General features: G+C 36.2%; 1 protein-coding gene across 1 annotated transcript in view; it reads right to left on the reverse strand.

Moving 5' to 3' along the window:
* Positions 1-19,321, reverse strand: part of ESR1 (estrogen receptor 1) — a 161,203-nt gene that overhangs the window by 56,018 nt on the left and 85,864 nt on the right. The window contains 1 exon segment of the mRNA XM_018919943.3: positions 7,239-7,355. Within this exon segment, the coding sequence (XP_018775488.2) occupies positions 7,239-7,355 (117 nt within the window).

Raw genomic sequence — 19,321 nt, forward strand, 5'->3', positions numbered from 1 at the left:
CTAGAGTCCAAAGGGCAGATGCAAGCAAGGTATCTGTCACCCAGCAGCCTCTTAGGGCAACTTCACTTTACAGCTGGGCACATTAGGCACACCTCTGCTGAAATCAACAGCTTTATAATACTTCATTGGAAATAAAACAGAATCCTACAGCTTCCTTTTAAACCTACAGTCACTGCAGCTGCTGTACATAAGCAAAAGTCAATAATATAATTTCATTCTTAATAGATTTAAAACAGACAGAGATTGCTGAAGCTCTGACTGCAGTGTAGGTTCTAATATTGTAACATATCTTAGCATGGTGGTCCTTCCAAGGTGATTTTAAAGACTTTGAAGATTTTTGGGAACTTTTCTGCTTGAATCTCTCTACATAAATACATTATTTGGTCACAGAAAAGTAACACCATTTTCCAAATTCAAATTGTATAGCCTAATAAATCCTTCTTTTGAATATGATTCAGACAATCAGCACCTTATTTCATTCCCATTTCTCTTTCAGAAAATGAAACAGTGATGTAAATTGTGCTGAAAACCCAGGTGGGTTGACAATTAGTTTAAATGAGAAACATTGTCTGAAATCTTCTAAAAAGATTAATCAGAATTTAATGTCTAATCTCAAACAGACCTGCCCCAAGTGACAGTGCTTAACAGCCTGGTTTCTGACAAGGATATCTAGACACTCAGTACTATAAATAAGTAACAGATTTGTGGTCAGTCTGTGCACCTGGATGTAAGAGTCTTTTTGACTCCCGAGTGATGTACGTCTATTTATGCGAGTTTTTTTCAAAAAATATCTCTTATCCTTTTCCAAACTGGGGCTTATTTCTCCTCTATAATCAGGACCCCCTTCTATTGAAGATAGAGGGAGAGAGAAATCACAGTGGGGGTTTAGATTCAGATATTCTGGTTCAACTCCTGGCTCTGCTACCAGTCTGCTCATTGACCAAGTCACACTACATATCTCAATGCCCCAGAACTCCTACTGACTAAAATGCAGATCATAAAACTGGTCTCTCATGTTATGTCTTAAAGATTCAGTGACAAAAAATAGCTTCCAACAAGCAGGCAAATGTCACTTGGGGTCTCTAATGACTATTCATAATGCACAGTTTGAGAAACAATGATCTATTAAATTAAAGATGAAGGTGCAAGGCATGATTCAACCTAATCTGTGTTTTTGTATTCAATCTTTGGCAGTCATAGCACATGTTCTAAAGAGCATCTTAGGACATGTAGAAGTGAAACAAGAGAAGTTCAATTAATCCATCATTCAAATTAATCCCTTTCAGTGTCGCCACTCCTGATAAACTCATACCAAGTTTTGGTTACAGTAAGTAACCAAAATGGGCAACTGCCCCATTTATAGACAATATTTACAATGAGCCTTTAGACATTTCAGGGATCACAATAAAGCCTTTTGAGGAATATTCTCTACCTTTACATCAACCATGATTTGGAAAAGCCAGTCATTTTAGGACAATGAGTCCATTGGTATAAACCTCAAAGACAGTAAGAAATTTTAATTGCTACATTTTAGAAATTGAGTATTGGAGGTGTTTGGCCTGATACCAGGACTGAGTGCTAGAACTGAACTGTAAAAGTCTAACCAAGAGAAGAGCCAGAATCATACAATCACAGAATTATGGATGGCTTTAGGTTGGAGAGGATCTAAAGGATCATCTAGTTCCAACCTCCTTGCCATGGTCAAAGACATCTTTAATTAGACCAGGTAGCTCAGAGCCCCATCTAAGCTGGCCTTGAACATTTCCATGGATAGGGCAATGTTTCTGAGCAACCTGTTTCAGTGTCTCTCCACCACCTTCAGAGAAAAGAATTTTCTCATCCAAACCTACCCTCTTCCACTTTGAAGCCATTAGCCCTTGTCCTACCACTAAATTATCCCATAAAAAGTCCCTCTTGATCTCTCTTATAGCTCTAGTACTCTAGGAATTACCACTAATGAAAAAGAATGAAAAGGCCAAAAACCCAATGTAAACTAATATACAACTACAATCAGCTTTACAATTTCAAACACGTGTTCAAGAGTTAAACATTAAAAATTCTGCATTATAAATAAAATCTTTGTTAATTTTTTTTTCTTACATATGCAGTTATAGCATAGAACTAAGCATAAGACAATTTGTCCCATTTTATCCCATTTCCACCTGGCTGCGAAAGGTCTGAACTATGTATGAATTAACTGCTGAATCTGCTTTGAGCAGGTGGCTCAACAAAAGACTTCCTAGATTTTCTTCTAGCACAGATCATTTTATGAAGTGGGATAAGAAGATAAATCATCTTTGGCAAAGGTGTTCCAATAACGACCTCTCTAATTTTGGGGGCAGAACACAGCAATATTGTACTTCATGACAATTTAATGGCAGTGATCCCCTTTGCACGTGTGCAAAGAGGAGAAAAAATACTTCACTAAAAAATCTGATTTCATTTCCACCTAATTTTCCCAGAAAACTGCTGTGAACTCACAAAACTTCACTTCAGATGTGCACGAGAACATGATTTCAGCCCAACAATTCCAACTTTAAAGAGTACATTTCCTCATACATTTATCAGGCCACACCTACAGTTATTTGGCAGAGTACAGAACAGTATGTCTATAAGCATCATTGAGGTTCTCCTTGAACAAACCAGAATCATTTCACATCCACAATCCATTTCCTTTCATTCACTAATTTCTCTTTTAAATATAATAGTTAATTAAAAGATAAGTACATGAAAATGTAGAAGACCTTGAGCCCATCCAGCCCATCCATCAGACATCAATTTACTTCTGCTTTTGAGAATGATTTTAATAACCCTCTAGCCTTTTTTCATTAATAAATATAGAATTCAGCAAGGAAGTATGGATCTCTCAATTTAAAGACAAAAATCAGCAAGATCCTTCTGTGACAAAATGAAAAATTTATTTTTTCATTTTCCCTGTAAAAATTTATCTTAAACTTCAGCAAGACTGTTGCACTGAACCAGACTGGCTTAGAGGTGGATAACCATTTCAAAAGAATGTAAGAGAAAAACTGAAGCCTAGAGACTCCGATCTCTAGGAGTTAATGAAAGTGTCTGCAGCCAAATGGCATGTGGTTTTAGTACCCTGTTACAGCCAGCAGTACTGTGATACAGCCTCACTCCCTGGGCTGTATCACACTAATTTCTGAAGCATTCTCTGAAATCTGTGAGGGTAACACTGCAGGATGTAGGCTTCAAATGTGCTGTAACACTCTCATTTCATTATCACAACAAACAGTACACAGAATCTTCTCTCTCTACAACCTGAGATTTCAGGCTGTCCAAAGACAGTAAACACCCCATGCCATATACAAAGTCCCCATCTGAATGTAGCACATGAGCACTCAAATCCTTGATGGCCAAGGAAGCCATCAGCATTCGACAACTGAAAGAATCATGTAGGTGTCAGGGTGGTTAAACATGGACTATCAGGCAAATAATGGATTTTTCTTTAGGTATCTGGCATTTAGCATTATGGCATCTTTTTGCCATTGCCACAAATCCCACAAGGACCCTGTTGCTCTTATCCCATGCAGCATTTAATGATAAATTTGTCTTGTCACACATTGAAAGGAGGGGAAGAATGCAGCATGCTAATTGCTAGAAACCCTCATTCACTTACCACACTACCAAAATAATTATTAAAAACCAATAAAACAAGGTGCTTTTGGTTTCATAAAATTAGGGTCTTGGGGCCCAAGTCACCAGAAAGCTTTTAAAGCAATGGAGAAACAGAAAACTATGTCTGTATTGGAGCAGGGGTCACCTGCACTTTACACATGGTTGGAGCTTCAGGGCTGCAGCTGCTGTAGCAACTCCATTTGAAAGCTGGCACCCTGCATCATGTGAAAGTTGGAGTACACTTCCACAAACCAGAACAGAAACAAGCTTCAAGAAGGCATCAGGGGATTGTAAACAAAAACAAGGCTTCTCCCCCCTGCTATGGAACAGAAGTAAAAAAAACATGGCAAGGATCTTATTTGATGTGTCCACTTTATCCTCAAGTGCAAACAGGGGAGCACAGACTAATTAATAACAGATAATTGTAAGGGTTTCTTCAGAAAGAGAGAATTAGGTATTTGGACAAAATATAACAGTTTTAAATTATGCCTCAGATGCCCTCCGCATCAGCAGAGATTCTTGCAGTCTAATTGTCTCTTGAAGCAGCACAGTGACAGATGCAGAAGGAAACACTTGCAAACACAAGAGGAGAGAAAAAAAATAACTCTTCAGTACTGAAAGAAGATTTTAAAAGACCCAAGAACGGGGAAGAAAAAAAATCAATAAAATTTCCACGGGAACTCCTAAGAGGAACTCATCAGTAAGTGCTCCTACCACACAGTTCAAGGGCCACTTGAAGCCCGCATTTTTTTCTGCATGAAGCCTCTAAAACATATTTCAGTCGTGTCCACTCTACTAAAAATAATATGTATGAACATCTTCATTCTGCATTAGGCGATCTTCTGTGAAGAAAACCTCAGCAGCCATATTCTATATCATATGTTTAGAATTAACCAGAGACATTTAATCAAGATTTTGTCTATCTTCCACAATATTTACTGAAAGTCCATATTTAATATCAGTTATTACTCATATCACCTAAATGGCAGATAAAAGTCACAAGTTGGCAACTTTTAAAATTTATTGAGAAACCCCAGCTAATTTAGTGTAGAATAAAAACTGGGATTAAATTTGGGGGAAAGAAAGATTACATGTGTTTACCACTGTATCTAAAAGTTGCATCATTATCAGCAAATTATGGAGACAGAGATAAAAGTGAGATAAGATGCAAACGAATATTCAAGCATATGACAGAATTAATGCCTTAAAACAAGGCAAATCCTTCAACATGAACATGAGGTGATTATTTAATTAAAAGATCCAACCACAAGAACTAGGAATTATTGGAGAACACTGTGAATCTTGAGCAAATCACAGAGCTACATTATTTTAGTATGTTGGGAAAAAGTTCTGTTATGTCTATTAAAAGAGAAAATCTTCACAGCTCTCAGAAAAAAAAAATTAAAAATTAAAAATATTTAAACATTGTCACTTAAAAGTTAAGCCAGATGGCATAACAAGAATATTTACTTAACCTTTATCTTCATCTGAGAGAAATGTGACAATTATAAAGGTCTAGATTTAGAAGAGTTTAGAGTTTAGAGTTTAGGTTTAGATTTAGAAGAATTTAGAAAGGTTTTACTTCCCCACACATTCATGTGGCCAATAGGGGATCAATGACAACTCCAGAAAAAGTTTTAGTGTTTTACTTCATGTACATTAACTTTATCTTCCTTGAAGTCATCTGCAGGCATGACAGATTTATTACTTGTAACTGAGGGATCTCAAGATTTTTTTCCAAGACTTCATAAAATAAATATTTTCAAACTCTTGTCTATGAACCAGTGATGAACTTCATGCATTATTAGTAGTGCTATAAGAGCAGATACAATTTATGCTGATCCTGATCTCCTTGTTTATAAACTGTGAGTTTCGTTTCTTAAAAGAAGAAAACAACAACAAAACAATAAACACTGACAAACAAAACACCACAACACTGACGATTTTTGAACTGCCAGTTCCTGTAGTGACTATAAAAATCTGTAAAAGGAAAGGAAAGGATGAAATCCAGATGACTTTTCTCAAGTGAGAACCACTGTGTGAAATAACGATTGCAGAACATTTATATTTGAAAGAAAATTTGGACAGAATAGCAGTATTCCTTTTGGGCTACTTTAATCTAACAAAATGCTGGTTGAGAAATCTTTACAGTCTTTATGAGAGTAAAACAATTATATATAGAATAGTCAAAACCTTTTAGAAGCTGCATCCTAAAGAAGAGATATGAAAAACGTAATGCTGGTAGAGGGGATCATTAATTAAATGCACATAAGTGTAATTGGATGTTAATTTGCCAATTGAAAAATGCAATGTCATCAACATAAAGCATAATTATAAATCCTATCTATGATCTGCCATGTGTACAAAGATCAAAGCTAAATCTGCATGGCATATTCATCTGTGGATTCTCTCCTTTTAGTGTGCCTTTCTTGAACGTCTATTTATTCTGGATCACACCTGTGATATTAACTGAATCCCTTTGAAAAGTTCTAGCCATATAAAACAGGATGTTCAGATCAATACAAAAAATCTCATGAAAAAAATCAACCATTGTCTTAACTTCTAGAAGCAAAAGCAGATTTTACATCTTCCTCCTGCTTGCATCCCAAAATTGAGATTAATAAAATCAGTCTCAGCTCTTTCCTAACCCTTGAGTTGAGAAAAATGCAGACCCAATCTCAAGTGCAACAACAACAACTGATCATTTTTCCTTTACTCTTTCCCTTTTTCTCCTAAGATTCTCAGACTTTGCCTACCTTTGCTGGACTTATAAATGATTTGTTGAGGAAAGGACAAACATGATGAGCTCCTCTTCTCTCTTGCACCAGACTTTCTGTGGCATAAGTAAGCATTAGGTGGGCCAAAGAGTCTGTAATCTAACTAGCTCTTTACACACAAAATACATGGGATCTGATCCCTTCTGCCCTGTGCACTTACTAGTTTGCTAAGATACAGGTTTCCATACAGCTACTGATTACTCTTCATTAATAAAAGCAATGTGAAATTTTTAGCAGGCTACAACAAGCCATCATTATTACAAATCTTCTAGGAAAGTGGCATTTATTACAGTCCTTATAAAATGAGAAAGCTTTTAATATTGTTGGGTTAAATTAATTCACATCTAAAATACGTGTACGGTACCAGAAGAGAGAAATTAACTTTCCCTTCCAGGATTCACAGAACAAAAATTACATATCCAGAAGTTTATTTAACTAATATGGACTGATTTGAGATTACCAATGCTCTTCCCACTGAACTGCAAAATACTGAAAAATCTTGGGTTAAATTTCATTCATCAGGATCTGAAGCCTACCATGAGGAGCCAAAACCACGCTGAGTTAAAAATAATAACAGAGGAATTCTAATTCTGTTGAAATCAATGGTCCTCTTATTTTTCATGCAAATTTGGACAAGATAACGTGATATTCAGGAGCTTTTCATTTTTTATTTTAATGAAATCATTTTGATTTAATAGACTCCAAATCAATAAAATCAGTAGCTTCCTCCTTTAGTTAGAAACCATATCAGCTGCCCAACGAAGTCAAGAGGCAGGAAGGCAGACAGCAATGCTGAAGATTTGATGATGGCTATGTACATACCACCTTTCATCATTCCCACTTCGTAGCATTTTCTCAGTCTGCAGGCCTGGCAGCTCTTCCTTCTGTTCTTGTCAATGGTGCACTGGTTAGTAGCAGGACACATGTAGTCATTGTGCCCTGTAAATCCAGAGGGAAAGTAAGGACACAGTTATACACAAACAAAAATTACAATAACATGATGGGAAAAAAAGTACGGTTACCCTCATAACCTCTTGTAATAGCTGTTGATACAGATTTTGAAACTAACATCTCTATGCCACACATTTATTAGCAAATTCTTTAAATTAAAACTTCTGTAGTCTAATTAAAATAGTGAACAATTAAAGCAACCACAAAAGAGGATCTATTAATATGAACAAGTGCCTTGACTTCCTTGCTCTCAGGCTGAGAAATACAACACCATCTGGTTTTGTGTGCCTGTGCTGATGTTTAACCAACAGACTGCACAAAATGAGGTTTACGAAATTAAAAAGGCCTATGCACAAAAGATTTTATCTATGACAGTCAGTTCCAGTAAAGAAACAAACAACATAGAACAGAAGCAAAAATCTTCAAATAATTAATTGTACCTCAGGGATAAATCAGTCAGCTGCATGTCTACTGCTTTGTGCAAAAACTTTCTGACATGATGAATTCTAAAATTACCACATGCTCAAACCAAGATTGTTACTGCTATCTTCTCCTTCAGAGCTCCTCTTCCTCATTTCTTACTCTCTTTAGCATTATTTGTTACTGCCAAAAAGCAGTATCTATTCCAACTTGCTCTTTAAAATAGTGTGCTTAAATCTGCTATAAAATTATTTGCCAACCATTGATGAAGGTTAGCAGGGATGAAAAAGCCTCTTCAAAACGATTTCATTGGTGCTCTGTATTCATCTGAACATAACTAAGGTACAGCACACACATGAAAAAAAATGTTACTGCAGAACTGTTTGTTCTTTCTTTGAGGTCAAGGGATCAGCTTGAGGTAAAGTAGGGTGGAGGTTTCCCAGAGGCCTTGGTCTCATCAAATCATCTATCCTTGACTACAAATTAGAAAATAGAGTAAAAATTACTATCAGATTACACCAGGAGCATCTGCTCTCTAATGCTGCATAACTGGGAACTCATCAAAATAAGTAGCCAGCCTCTAAACTTGTTAAAAGGGGAACAGCTGACTATGCCCTGTCTCAAATAGACAGAACTATTATTTTTTAGGTCTACTGGATAGAACAAAATAATACTGGAAAAGTCTGTATCCATATGCTTTGCTCCAGCACTGTGGTAAACAGGTACAACAGAATCACCATCTCAACCCAGCATGAGAGAATGCTTTAATTTTCAGTTCCTCTAGTAGGATACAGACTGTTCTATATCTGGTTCAAAACCTTTCACATGTAAGGAAATAAAAAAATCAAGTCAGAAAGAAAAGACCCTCAACCGCATAAGCAATATCTGCAGAGAAAAGGAGCAGAAAAAAAAAAAAAAGCCATAATTTTAAGAAAATGCCCTTTACATTGAATCACACTAAACAGCAGTGAACAAGTGTAGAACCTGACTTCAATCACCTGCCTTGTCCATTAGGCAACTTTAGAAATACCATGAGATAAAGATGGAAAATTTTAATTACTCTTTTTAAAAACAAAGAAGTATGTTGAAGGAATAGCTAATCTTCTTTTTGGTGAAGTTAAAAGTTAAATTCACGTGGTGAATGAGTGCAGGCTTTGGAATCAGCAAATAATTCAGAACATCATTTAGATCTCTCTAAAATGAGCAGATAAACCCCACTTAGGTCAAAGCTGAAATCATGCTAACCACCTTTGCTGGATTGGCTGATTTTCATAGTGTTGAAAGGTTAAAAAAAAAAGTGACAGAAGTGACTGCATGCCAAAACCAAAAATCAGGTGTAATCAATATCATCAGGGCAGCCATCCTATTTTTGCTATGCTTATGTGGGTGATAACCTTCTCCTTGGCTATGAATCTGCATTTACTTGTGCAAACCACAAGTTTGGAAATAAACTCTTGGCTCGTAGAATAGTACATAAAATAATCCTATTTGTAATAGAGCTATGGTTCCTACATTCATATAATAATACTTTTCCTTTTGAAGAGTTTTATCATGAATTTACCATTTAAATGTAAGTATAATTAGTCTGTTTTCATGCACATGATCTGCACCTTAGACAATACACTGTTCACTAAAAGTGCTTGATTGACTTCACGAAATAAAGAATGTAAAATCTGGCTACTAAACACAGAAAGATCTGTGTGTGATGGGCATACTTCTTTAGATTGCAAGTATCATTGTTTAGCCTTTCAGATTTCCTGTAAATCCAGGGAAAAAATAATGTGTTTAATATTTATCATAATTTTTTGGTTTATTTTAGTCAACATGACTTCAAGAGATGGGAAAACATGTAAGCAACCAGAATAAAATGTTTGATAGTTTGAGAATACAGTAAAAAGCCTTATCAATTTAATCAGGAAAGAAGAAAGAAAAAAAGGGAAGAAGAAAGGCAGGAACCTTTCCTGCTTCTCCACAATACCATCTGCTTTCAAGTATGGAGGTTCTGGAACTGAAAAAAGAAGTTTCCTTTGCAAGGCATAGACAGACTAGGGCAGTCTAGCTTGAGGTACCATGGAAGAGAAAAAGGCAGGAAAACACAATTAAGGAATAGGTAATATGCAAAAACAAGTTTTACTTTAAAGCGAAATAGTATAGAACTAAATAACCTTGATGTAAGTAAATTGTCTTTTAATTATTCTACCTTTTATCTAATGCTTAAAGCTCATCTCTCTGCAAAGTTGATTCCAACCAATATGACCTACTAGGAGGGATTTCTCACTGGTAGGAATTGTCATCATGAAAATGGGACACATCCACAGGTTCCCAGTTGCCCTGCCACTTGTTTTCATGGTATCCAAAGCATGGTACATGCTAGAAGAGAGGGTAATGAAGCTATTTGAGAGTTGGTATCACAGGAATACCAAGAGGAAGAAATGCCTTCAGTGATCACTGATGCTTGTAGAGGGAAGCATACATCACTTGGGCTCTGTGATCTTACTGAGGCTTTTAAAAAATGAATGATCAGATAACCTGCACAAAATTAAAGGCAGTGAATTTAATAGGGTGGATCCCCTAGTTTTAATCCCCCATATGTATAACTTTCATTGCCATGAGCTACTATGGAAGAGTCTAAGGGACATTTTAGAAGCGCTTAGGGAGAGATGGTCTATTTTTCTTATAAAAACTCATTAATTGCACTTATTAAAACAGTAAAAATAAAATTAAGTATATAAAATTAAGTAATTATAGCACTTCAGGAAATGCTAAGGTCTCTCCAAAATGGTGCCCCAAAATCAGACCCTTTGACACTCTGCATGATAATGACCAGCAGTGGAGGGGAAGAGGAAAAGGATGTCTAAACTGATGTAGTTGAATTGACTCATCGTGCACCTTGAACAAAGACAGTAATAATTATTATCCTCTTACTGCTATGTGCTTTTCCTTTAATTATTCTTTTATTTTCAATCCTCGTGACACATATTTATTAAACTATTCTTTACCTATCTGAGTAAGGCAGCTACCAGCTTAGCCATTACCTCTGGAAGCACCAGATCCCTCTATGATCTGACAGTGAAATTAGCAAAATTTTGATACATGACAGCTGGGATGAAAGGAAGGAAAGAAAAGCTAAATTGTAGATTTTATCCACACCTTAAGGTGCCAAACAAGACTGAAAATTAAAAGCAAAACCTTGGGAAAAAATTACATTAAAAAGAAAAAAAAAAAAAGCACTTGGACATTACATAGGCTTACCCAGTGAAAACAAATGTTGAATGTAAAATAAAAAGTAACACCAATTTGAAGTTAAAGTGCCCCAATAAAACTGCACTTATTGGTTTTAAAATCACACTTATTCCTAACAGCTTTAGAGAAGAACAGAAGGTTATGTCTAAATCCTTTATAAGCACAGATACTCAAATTCACAGCTTAATTACTCTCAGAAAAGGTCTTTGGATTTGGAATTTGTGTTCTCTTAGCAACTAAGCACTGCTGAGAAGATTAATCTTCTTTCTGGTTTTAAACAAGCAAAACATTAGTAACATGACAGTAAGGAAAGAGTCTAGAAGGCTGTAAAATATCATTTGCATCCAGTGAGGAAGTCCTCTTTTTCTGCATACCTCAGAAGGAAAGATTATGAAATAACCTGAGTGTTAGCAGGGACCTGCAAGGATCATCAAGTCCAGCTCCTGGCCCTGCACAGCACAGTCCCAACAACGGCACCACGTGCCTGAGAGCATTGACACACATCAACCACAGAACCACAGATGAATGAGAAAGGAGGAGAGGTTAAAATTTGTACACTCCATGTTATGTCCTTCAGCCATGTCATGGAGCTCACAGGCTGTGTTTGTCTTCTAGTGGAATCTTCTTCATCTCACTTAGGTACAACTGTTCCTGCTCACATCAGCAGGTAATTCCAGCCAAATGACTGATTCTGAGCTCTTCTTAAACCTTTCCTTATAGTAACAGGAAAAATGAAGAAGGAAGGAGAATGGCCACCGCATGAGGGTACCGAGCCTGCTGCCATCTCACCAGTATAATAATGCATATACTGAGCAAGAGTGATATATATTTTAAAAGCCACTATTTAAATTTATAAATCTATAAATATTAAATTATATTTTCTATTCAAGCAAATAATTTTGAAGTTTTTATTACTGGCCTTATCTTAAAATTTATTTTGGTGTTTCATCTACTATTTCAGGATTGTGATACCATGTGCAAAGTTTACTTTTACCCTGATCCAATTTTTCTAATTTTAGACAAGGTAACAAAACAGAAAGGATATTTTTTCCTCATGACAAATAAAAATAGACAAAAATACTGATCCAATCTTACAAAATCTGGCAAGGAGCATGACATCAAGTTTCTGTTTCCCTAGCTGATAAATGACAATTGTTTTAAGTCCTTGGCACATGATTAAAACAACAGCTGTGTTAAAGGGAAAAACTCCCACAATGTATTACTCACAACCATCTCAATATGATCTCTCCAGAGACAGAAAGCATTTTCAGAGAGAGTTATAGGCATGTCATGGCCATCTTATTCCCATAGACTTTGAATGAAACTCTTGTATTTTTAGCTTCCCATTTTATTTGAGCCAGAATGGGAAGAGGTAGAATTCTACTAAAGGAAACTCCCACAACTATTATAAAGAGCCTAAGAAGTTTAAAAAATTGCAAATTACTCTTGTGGACTCAAAATACTATCAAATGTTATAGAAAAAAGAATAATGTAAGTTTCTATTTTTATTCCAGGTATAACATCAGGTTTGGATCTTCAGTACCTGAATGGTTCCTGCTGTCATAATTTTTTCAAGGACCTGTATTGCACTTTTTTGAACTGAGTTTTCTTCACTGAAGTCTGTAAAACTAAAACCTCAGTACAGGCAACAGCTGCCTTGCTAAATTATTACACTACTCTTTGACACCAGTACTTTGACCAAAAAAAAAAAAAAAAAAAAAAAAAGACAGTTTTAGTTTTCTGCCTGTGTACCACTTCCTCCTGCAAAGCACAACCTATCTGTGATCCTTGATTTGCTCCCTCATACCCTAACATGAGCCATGCTCATGAAGAGTCACCCATTTTATCATCAGAAGGGTAAACAACCAAGGTATCCTAGCTTCTTGTCCTGCATATCTCCAGCCACATTTTAGAGTGGGAATAGCTGTGTTATCTGTCACACTCTCTAAAAGCAAGTGGAACACTTTAGCACTTTCCTGCAAGACAAAAAATTGCATGTTCTCTTGTAGTTTCTAAATGGAAAGTGCTTTTTTTTCTCATGTGAATATTATGAATTGCTGAAAGTCTCAGCCCTGAGCTAGAAGTAATGTGAGTTTTCACATAAAATATTCACTAAACACTTGTAATAATGTTTATTAAACATGTAATAATGTTTAAATTTTTGTTGTTGTTGCTTGGTATTGCACAACAGTCGTATTCCAGAGGAAGTAAAACAACATTAAAGGTGATAATAGAGGGGACATTAAGAACATCTTCTAAAAGCCAGGAATTCTATCTAGGAAGCGGGAAGAGCTCTGGATTTGGCAGACGAAAAACAAATGACCATTTATAAAATCAGATAAGAGTCAGTTCTCTACTCTCTGGCAGTGTGTGTTGCACAACTTCACAAATGTTTTCAATATTGCCTACATTGACACAACATATGTCAGCTAGGAATATATAGTTCAGATGATTTCAGAAAATCAGTCTCAGAGAAGAACTGTCAGAGTTCGCTGCTAAAATGGAAGCTGATACTGAATAAGGCTCCATAGTGTCTGTCCAGAATCCAGTTATATGTGTTCCTCACAAATGGATAGTGATCTGGATTATTTCTTTTATTAATTGTTATTCATTTGTAGATGACATTTTTATGTGTTAGAAGAACAGAGGAAAGGCCAGACTACTCTGCTAGCCAGACTGAAATAAAATGGCAGGAGAGTACAGAATAAGAATTCCAAATTACCTTGGCAAACTGGAGGTAGCACAAGGGAAAACAACAGCACAAAAGCACAAAGTACAAAGGAGTGGTGGAAATCTCTGCATTAAAATAGGAGTAATCATATGCTCAAAACAATGAGGAAAAGAAATTTTTTCTTCTGCAGAAAAGTATGCCTGGGTTTATTCTGCATCACACATTATTACGATTGAAGAGTATCATGTTTTTGTAAATAAGGCAAACATTACAGAGTGATGGATACCATGTGATGGATGGGTTTGTAAGATAATCATATTACTCTGTTCAGTACTTGTGGAACACCATATTGAAGGAAATTATGCTTCAAGAAAAAAAGAAAACAGTACAAAGTGGAGAACCTCCAAAGCAGAACAACTAGAAGATTAGAAGTCAAGAAAACAAGACCTATGAGAAAATGTTGAATAAACCTTGTTTCCTCAGGTTAGGTAATACAGAATAATTTTTTTTCAAGTGTGATAGCAAGCTTCCATGATTTAAAGGTTGTTGCAGAAAGAAAGAGAACACCTTTTTTTGTGGCATGATTCTCAGGAAAATAAGTGATGACCTTAACCTGCAGGCAGGAAGATTCTAATTTCCCAGTAGCCTTCAAAGATAAGGTGAATAAAACATTGGATCAAGCTACAGGTTTTAAGAAGCAGATCAAGAAACATATATAAGGAATTGGTAGAAGTTGATCCTACCACAGGGCAGAAAGATGAACAAGAGCTCAGGGTCCACTGCAGCCCTATGATTTGCTTAGGCCTTGGAAAACAAGGAAGTATCCTGGATACAAACATCTTAAGCCACTATCACATCCATGTGAATGCAGCACCTAAAATTTGCTAGAAAAACACCACATTCAAAATTTTCTTACTAGAAAAAGAGGTACTGACTCTTGCCTTTCAATAGCACTCAAATTTCTGAAACGAGATCACCATAAATTGCATAGCTGAAATCAAAAATGCATGTTAGAGAATGCAATCAGAGCCAAAAAATGCAATCAGAGCACGTGTTTACCTCAAGGAACACTGGGGGGAAACTACTAAATGCACAAAAGTAAATCAAAAGAAGTTTCAGAAGAACCTGGCTGACCACCAGCACTTAGAGCAGTCTCAATGACAGCTAAATCCAGATAGACTTTCCAAATCCAGCTTTTCCAGCCTTCAAACTTCCAACAGCCATCCCCAACTGGAACCATGTGTTTTCCACCCTGAGGCCAGATGCCCATCTGCAGCTCCCTGTGGATTGGCTGTGATTAACTCTGCTAATCTCACTGAGGTTCCTGTTCTCTAGTTTGGCTGACAGCTCGTAGTACCAGCGTACAAGCAGTCTTATTAGGGAGTTTCTGCCTTCTTGGCTGCAGGATCTGAGCTGTTATAAAACAGATTACAAAAATACCATCAAAACAGAAGACAAGAATGGAAAATTAAAGGGAAGATCTCAGAAACCTCCCAAATTGGCACTATTGCATTTGCTGCACTTCACCATTACCTAAATACTCACTTATTAGCATGTTTCACCAATAAAATTCTCTCAAACATGAAAATATGTATACATTGCCACCCCTCTCAACATTACATACTTTCAACAAAGTACAGCTCTATCACTGTCAAATAAAAACAATTGATAACACTCAAAGTCTACTGCCAAAACTCTCCTACTTGATGGTCAGAAGGCATAACTGCTAATTAAAATCCAGGTTCAAGGCACACAAGCAAAATACTTCCCAGCTTCAAGAATTCCTGCACTTTGGAGACCATTATATCTCTGATCAAGACATTAAAGGCCGGCCTCTGGAATTCCTCAGCAATTCAACCACTCTCAGAAGCCAACCTGTTCTGGTAATGCCTCCCATCGTGGAGTAATTTTTAGCTGACTATATGTGAAATATCCCAGCTATGAACAAAAGCTGTGAACAAAAGCAGAGAAGATGCGCCTGAAAAACATAAGAAAGGCACATGAAGGGGAAATAGAATTGGTGATTTCTAAAATGCTTGAGCAATTCCAGGATCAAGATACCCTCTAACGTAAGGATTTACTCCTGATTTGTTCTGGATCTCTTGTGCTCCCTCTGGGAGTTTGCAGGCACCCATATGTAGGCATTTGCTGGATGCTTGTCAGAGGTGGTATGAGTAATTCCTTCCTGTCTCATAGGGCTTGGTGGCCATCCAAAAAACAAGGGAATCAGAAGGGGGAAAGAATGTGTGAGTCACAAGGGGATTTTTAATTTGTAAATGGCATTTGTAAGGCTCATGTTGAAATACATCATCCAATTCTGACATCCAGATTTTAGAGAGGCTGTTATGGGTGTGGGGGAATGAGCAAAGGTGCAAAGATAATGGATTCAGAAGATAGAAAGATATATAGCAGGAGACTGAAACATTTTACTTCACTTAAGATATCAAGGTGATTTGATGACTCGATGACCTAATTTTTAAGAATGTTCCACAGGAGAAAGATAGTAATATTTACTAAGACTGGTTCATGAAAGTGATGTCAAAGCCAAAGTAAGACACATAACTTCGAGTAATACACATTAGTTTGGTACATTTTTAGCATATGGGAGGACAAATCATTAGAATAAGCCATCATGACCCAAGAAAATGCTTGAGCCCATGGGCACCCTGAGTCTGGGCATCTCCTAAAATATTTACCTCCATGAAGTTACTGGGCTTTGGAGATGGATAGCATATAAAGTTCATATTGAGAGAGGAGAGTTATTTATCTAATGGCCCTTCTAGGTCTTAAAATTCATAAATATTTTAGGAGAGAAGTACAGTGTGCTGTGGTGTGGCTCCTTGTTATGCTTCTGAAATCAAATCCCTCAACCAAATACAACTCTGAAGGCTCCACATGCTGGGGGAAGAGTGAAGCACTCTTCTCTCACCAAGCAACGTGGTATCCTTGGTGTCCTGTGACTTTTCTCCCCCATGAAAACTTGTACATTAATAACACTCTGCACTGAGGTTTCTCGAAACAAGGTCCCAAATCACTTTTGAGACATAAACTAACAAAATACAATGCCATAGGCAGTTTCAGGACACAATTCATGTTTTCAGCAAACCATCTGTTGTTTAAACAAAACCAAAAACTTGCACATACTGAGACAATTTCTAATTCAGGTTACCTCTTAAGCTTTAACTACTTTTCAACAAAGTAAAACACCTTAGCATTCCAAACCCACAAAACATTACCAGGAACATTCCAGATCCTCTGGATAAAAGTGAACATTGCCACCTAAAGTAAGTTTCAATGCAGATGTGAGTTTCCATAAAATTCCAGTATATAGTTACACCAGTAAATGCAGATACCTCAGACATCACTGAGAATAACAGAGGTAATTCATCACCACACACAGCTTTTTCATGTCTGTCCTTACTTTTTCCTGTGGTTCTATTAAGAGCAATGTAGAATGCTTGTATACAGTCTAACAGGAACATCAAGGTTCATTACAGCAACTCTCCTATGAAATCTCTGATGAAAAGTACACAAATTATTATCTCTGCATCTATATATTTATTGAGAAATACAGGTTAGCAAAGAAAAAAGTAGTACAGTTATCTTTGCTGAAACAGCAAAAAACTTTGCTTAAAGCATTTTGGTTATTTTTGTTCACACAAAAAGTTCTGTGAACCTCAACAGTGTTTGATCATATGAGTCACAGGAATTTTTTCCCATTTATTTTAGGAATGCAGAGCATATATGCAATGAAGTATATATAATGAATCAAAAATATATACAATAATATTTAGTCCATATATTCTTCTATAAATATATCTGCATGTAAGTAGCATTCATTCCTAGCTATCTGATCACTGTATATTTAAAATTATTATCATCTGCAAGGTAAATGCATGTTTTTGCATCTATTCTCCATCTAAAAATTGCTTTCATTTTTGTAAATTGCACACATGTTCAATGAGAACATGTAACTGCAGAAATTGAGATCTCCTCCAAATCCAATAGAAAATTCAAAAATTACCTTTGTTCATCAAGACTGGGTAGCTATGACTTTAAAAGTTCAGAAGACTTTTCTTACCCTCTGTGATCAAATGATCACAATTCTCTCATAAGTACTCATATTCTTTAATTATTTTCTTTATACTTGTGGACGTCATTTTTTTACCCTAACTTAACCACAGAAGAGGTAGATCAACTTGAGAAAGTACAGAGGAGCTTAAAAAATGGAATCAGAAGTCTAGAAAGTATGCTCTAGTGAAAGAGATTTGTTTGTTTAGTCTAAAAAAGAGAAGACTGTGAAAAGATATGATAACAGTCTTCAACTATGTAAAAGGCTGTTGTAATAAGCATTCTTCGTGCCCACAGGGGATAGGGTAAGAAGCAAGGAGCTTAAATTAGAGCAAACATGACTTATAGATCATGAAAGACATTTTATGGGATCCTGGAAACTTAAGTTTCAATATTTAAAAGCTTATCTACTTAAAAATTACGTTAAATATATATATGTAGCAAGAAGTAAATTTACTATCTAGTCTTTAGTGTAGCACAAATAGAAAACAGATCCAGTCTGGTGGAACACAACATTTGTCCATGTGGAGACCAGGGCAAAACCACCAAGTGCTGACAGCAGAAGCTCAATGAAATGGATTCATTTCTTCTACCGCAATGGCCAAACACTGAAGATCTTTGCTGCACAATTCCTTGACAACTCTTCCTTTTGCTTAAGGCTATTTCAATTTCCACTTTGTTGTTATTTAGTTCAGTTCAAGCACAAGGACATAATTTCAAAAGTCTAAGAATAAGTCTGACTGGGTCAGAGGAACTGAAAAGGAAAAATAACAAATACACAATAAGGGAGCTGTTCTCCTGACATCACAAGTTAAAGTAAATTAACTCTGATGTGAAGAAAAAAAAAAACATTTCACCCTTTCTCCCTTCAGTGTTGCTTATTACTGACCTCTGGCTCTAACAACTCATTCTTTTTAAAATCATTTCAGTGTGTTTTGACAAATAGAAATATGAGTAACTATTAACTAATCCTTGTCATTCAAATAATTCCATCAATGTCTACCCCTCCATCATTCTTTCACTTTTTTCTTTGAAGGGGGAAAGATTCTGAGCTGAATGCTGGAAGTCCTATTTAACTCACCTCAGTGCGAGTCATGCAATAAAACAGGCAATAATCATACCTTGTGATATGATACAAAACTGTTCCACACTGTGTTACCTTCAGTAAAACAGGCAACAGAAATTTTTGTGCCTATGGACCACCTAGAGATTTAAAAAGCTATAGAAACCTAAATAAAGCACAGCACTTTACCAGTTTTCTCTTTGAAAGGAAGAAATGTGTTTTATTTTCTTCTCTAAATCTTAGATACTGAACAGTACCTGTATTTTGTGCAGAATATTACTCATTTTAAGAGATGTTGAACAAAGCAAAAAAAAAAAAAAAAAAAAAAGCATCCATCCCACAAAGTGACAGGCATTTAAGGAAAAAATTATCTCTGTCACAGCAATTAACAGTGTTTTTGTTAGATGCCCTTTACTCCATTAGCCTTTTTAACCACAACAAGACTGTGCACAAAACCATTCTGTGTACAGTTCAAAGCCCTGCTTT

Source organism: Serinus canaria, chromosome 3 (assembly GCF_022539315.1).
Source record: "Serinus canaria isolate serCan28SL12 chromosome 3, serCan2020, whole genome shotgun sequence".
Lineage (NCBI taxonomy): Eukaryota > Metazoa > Chordata > Aves > Passeriformes > Fringillidae > Serinus > Serinus canaria.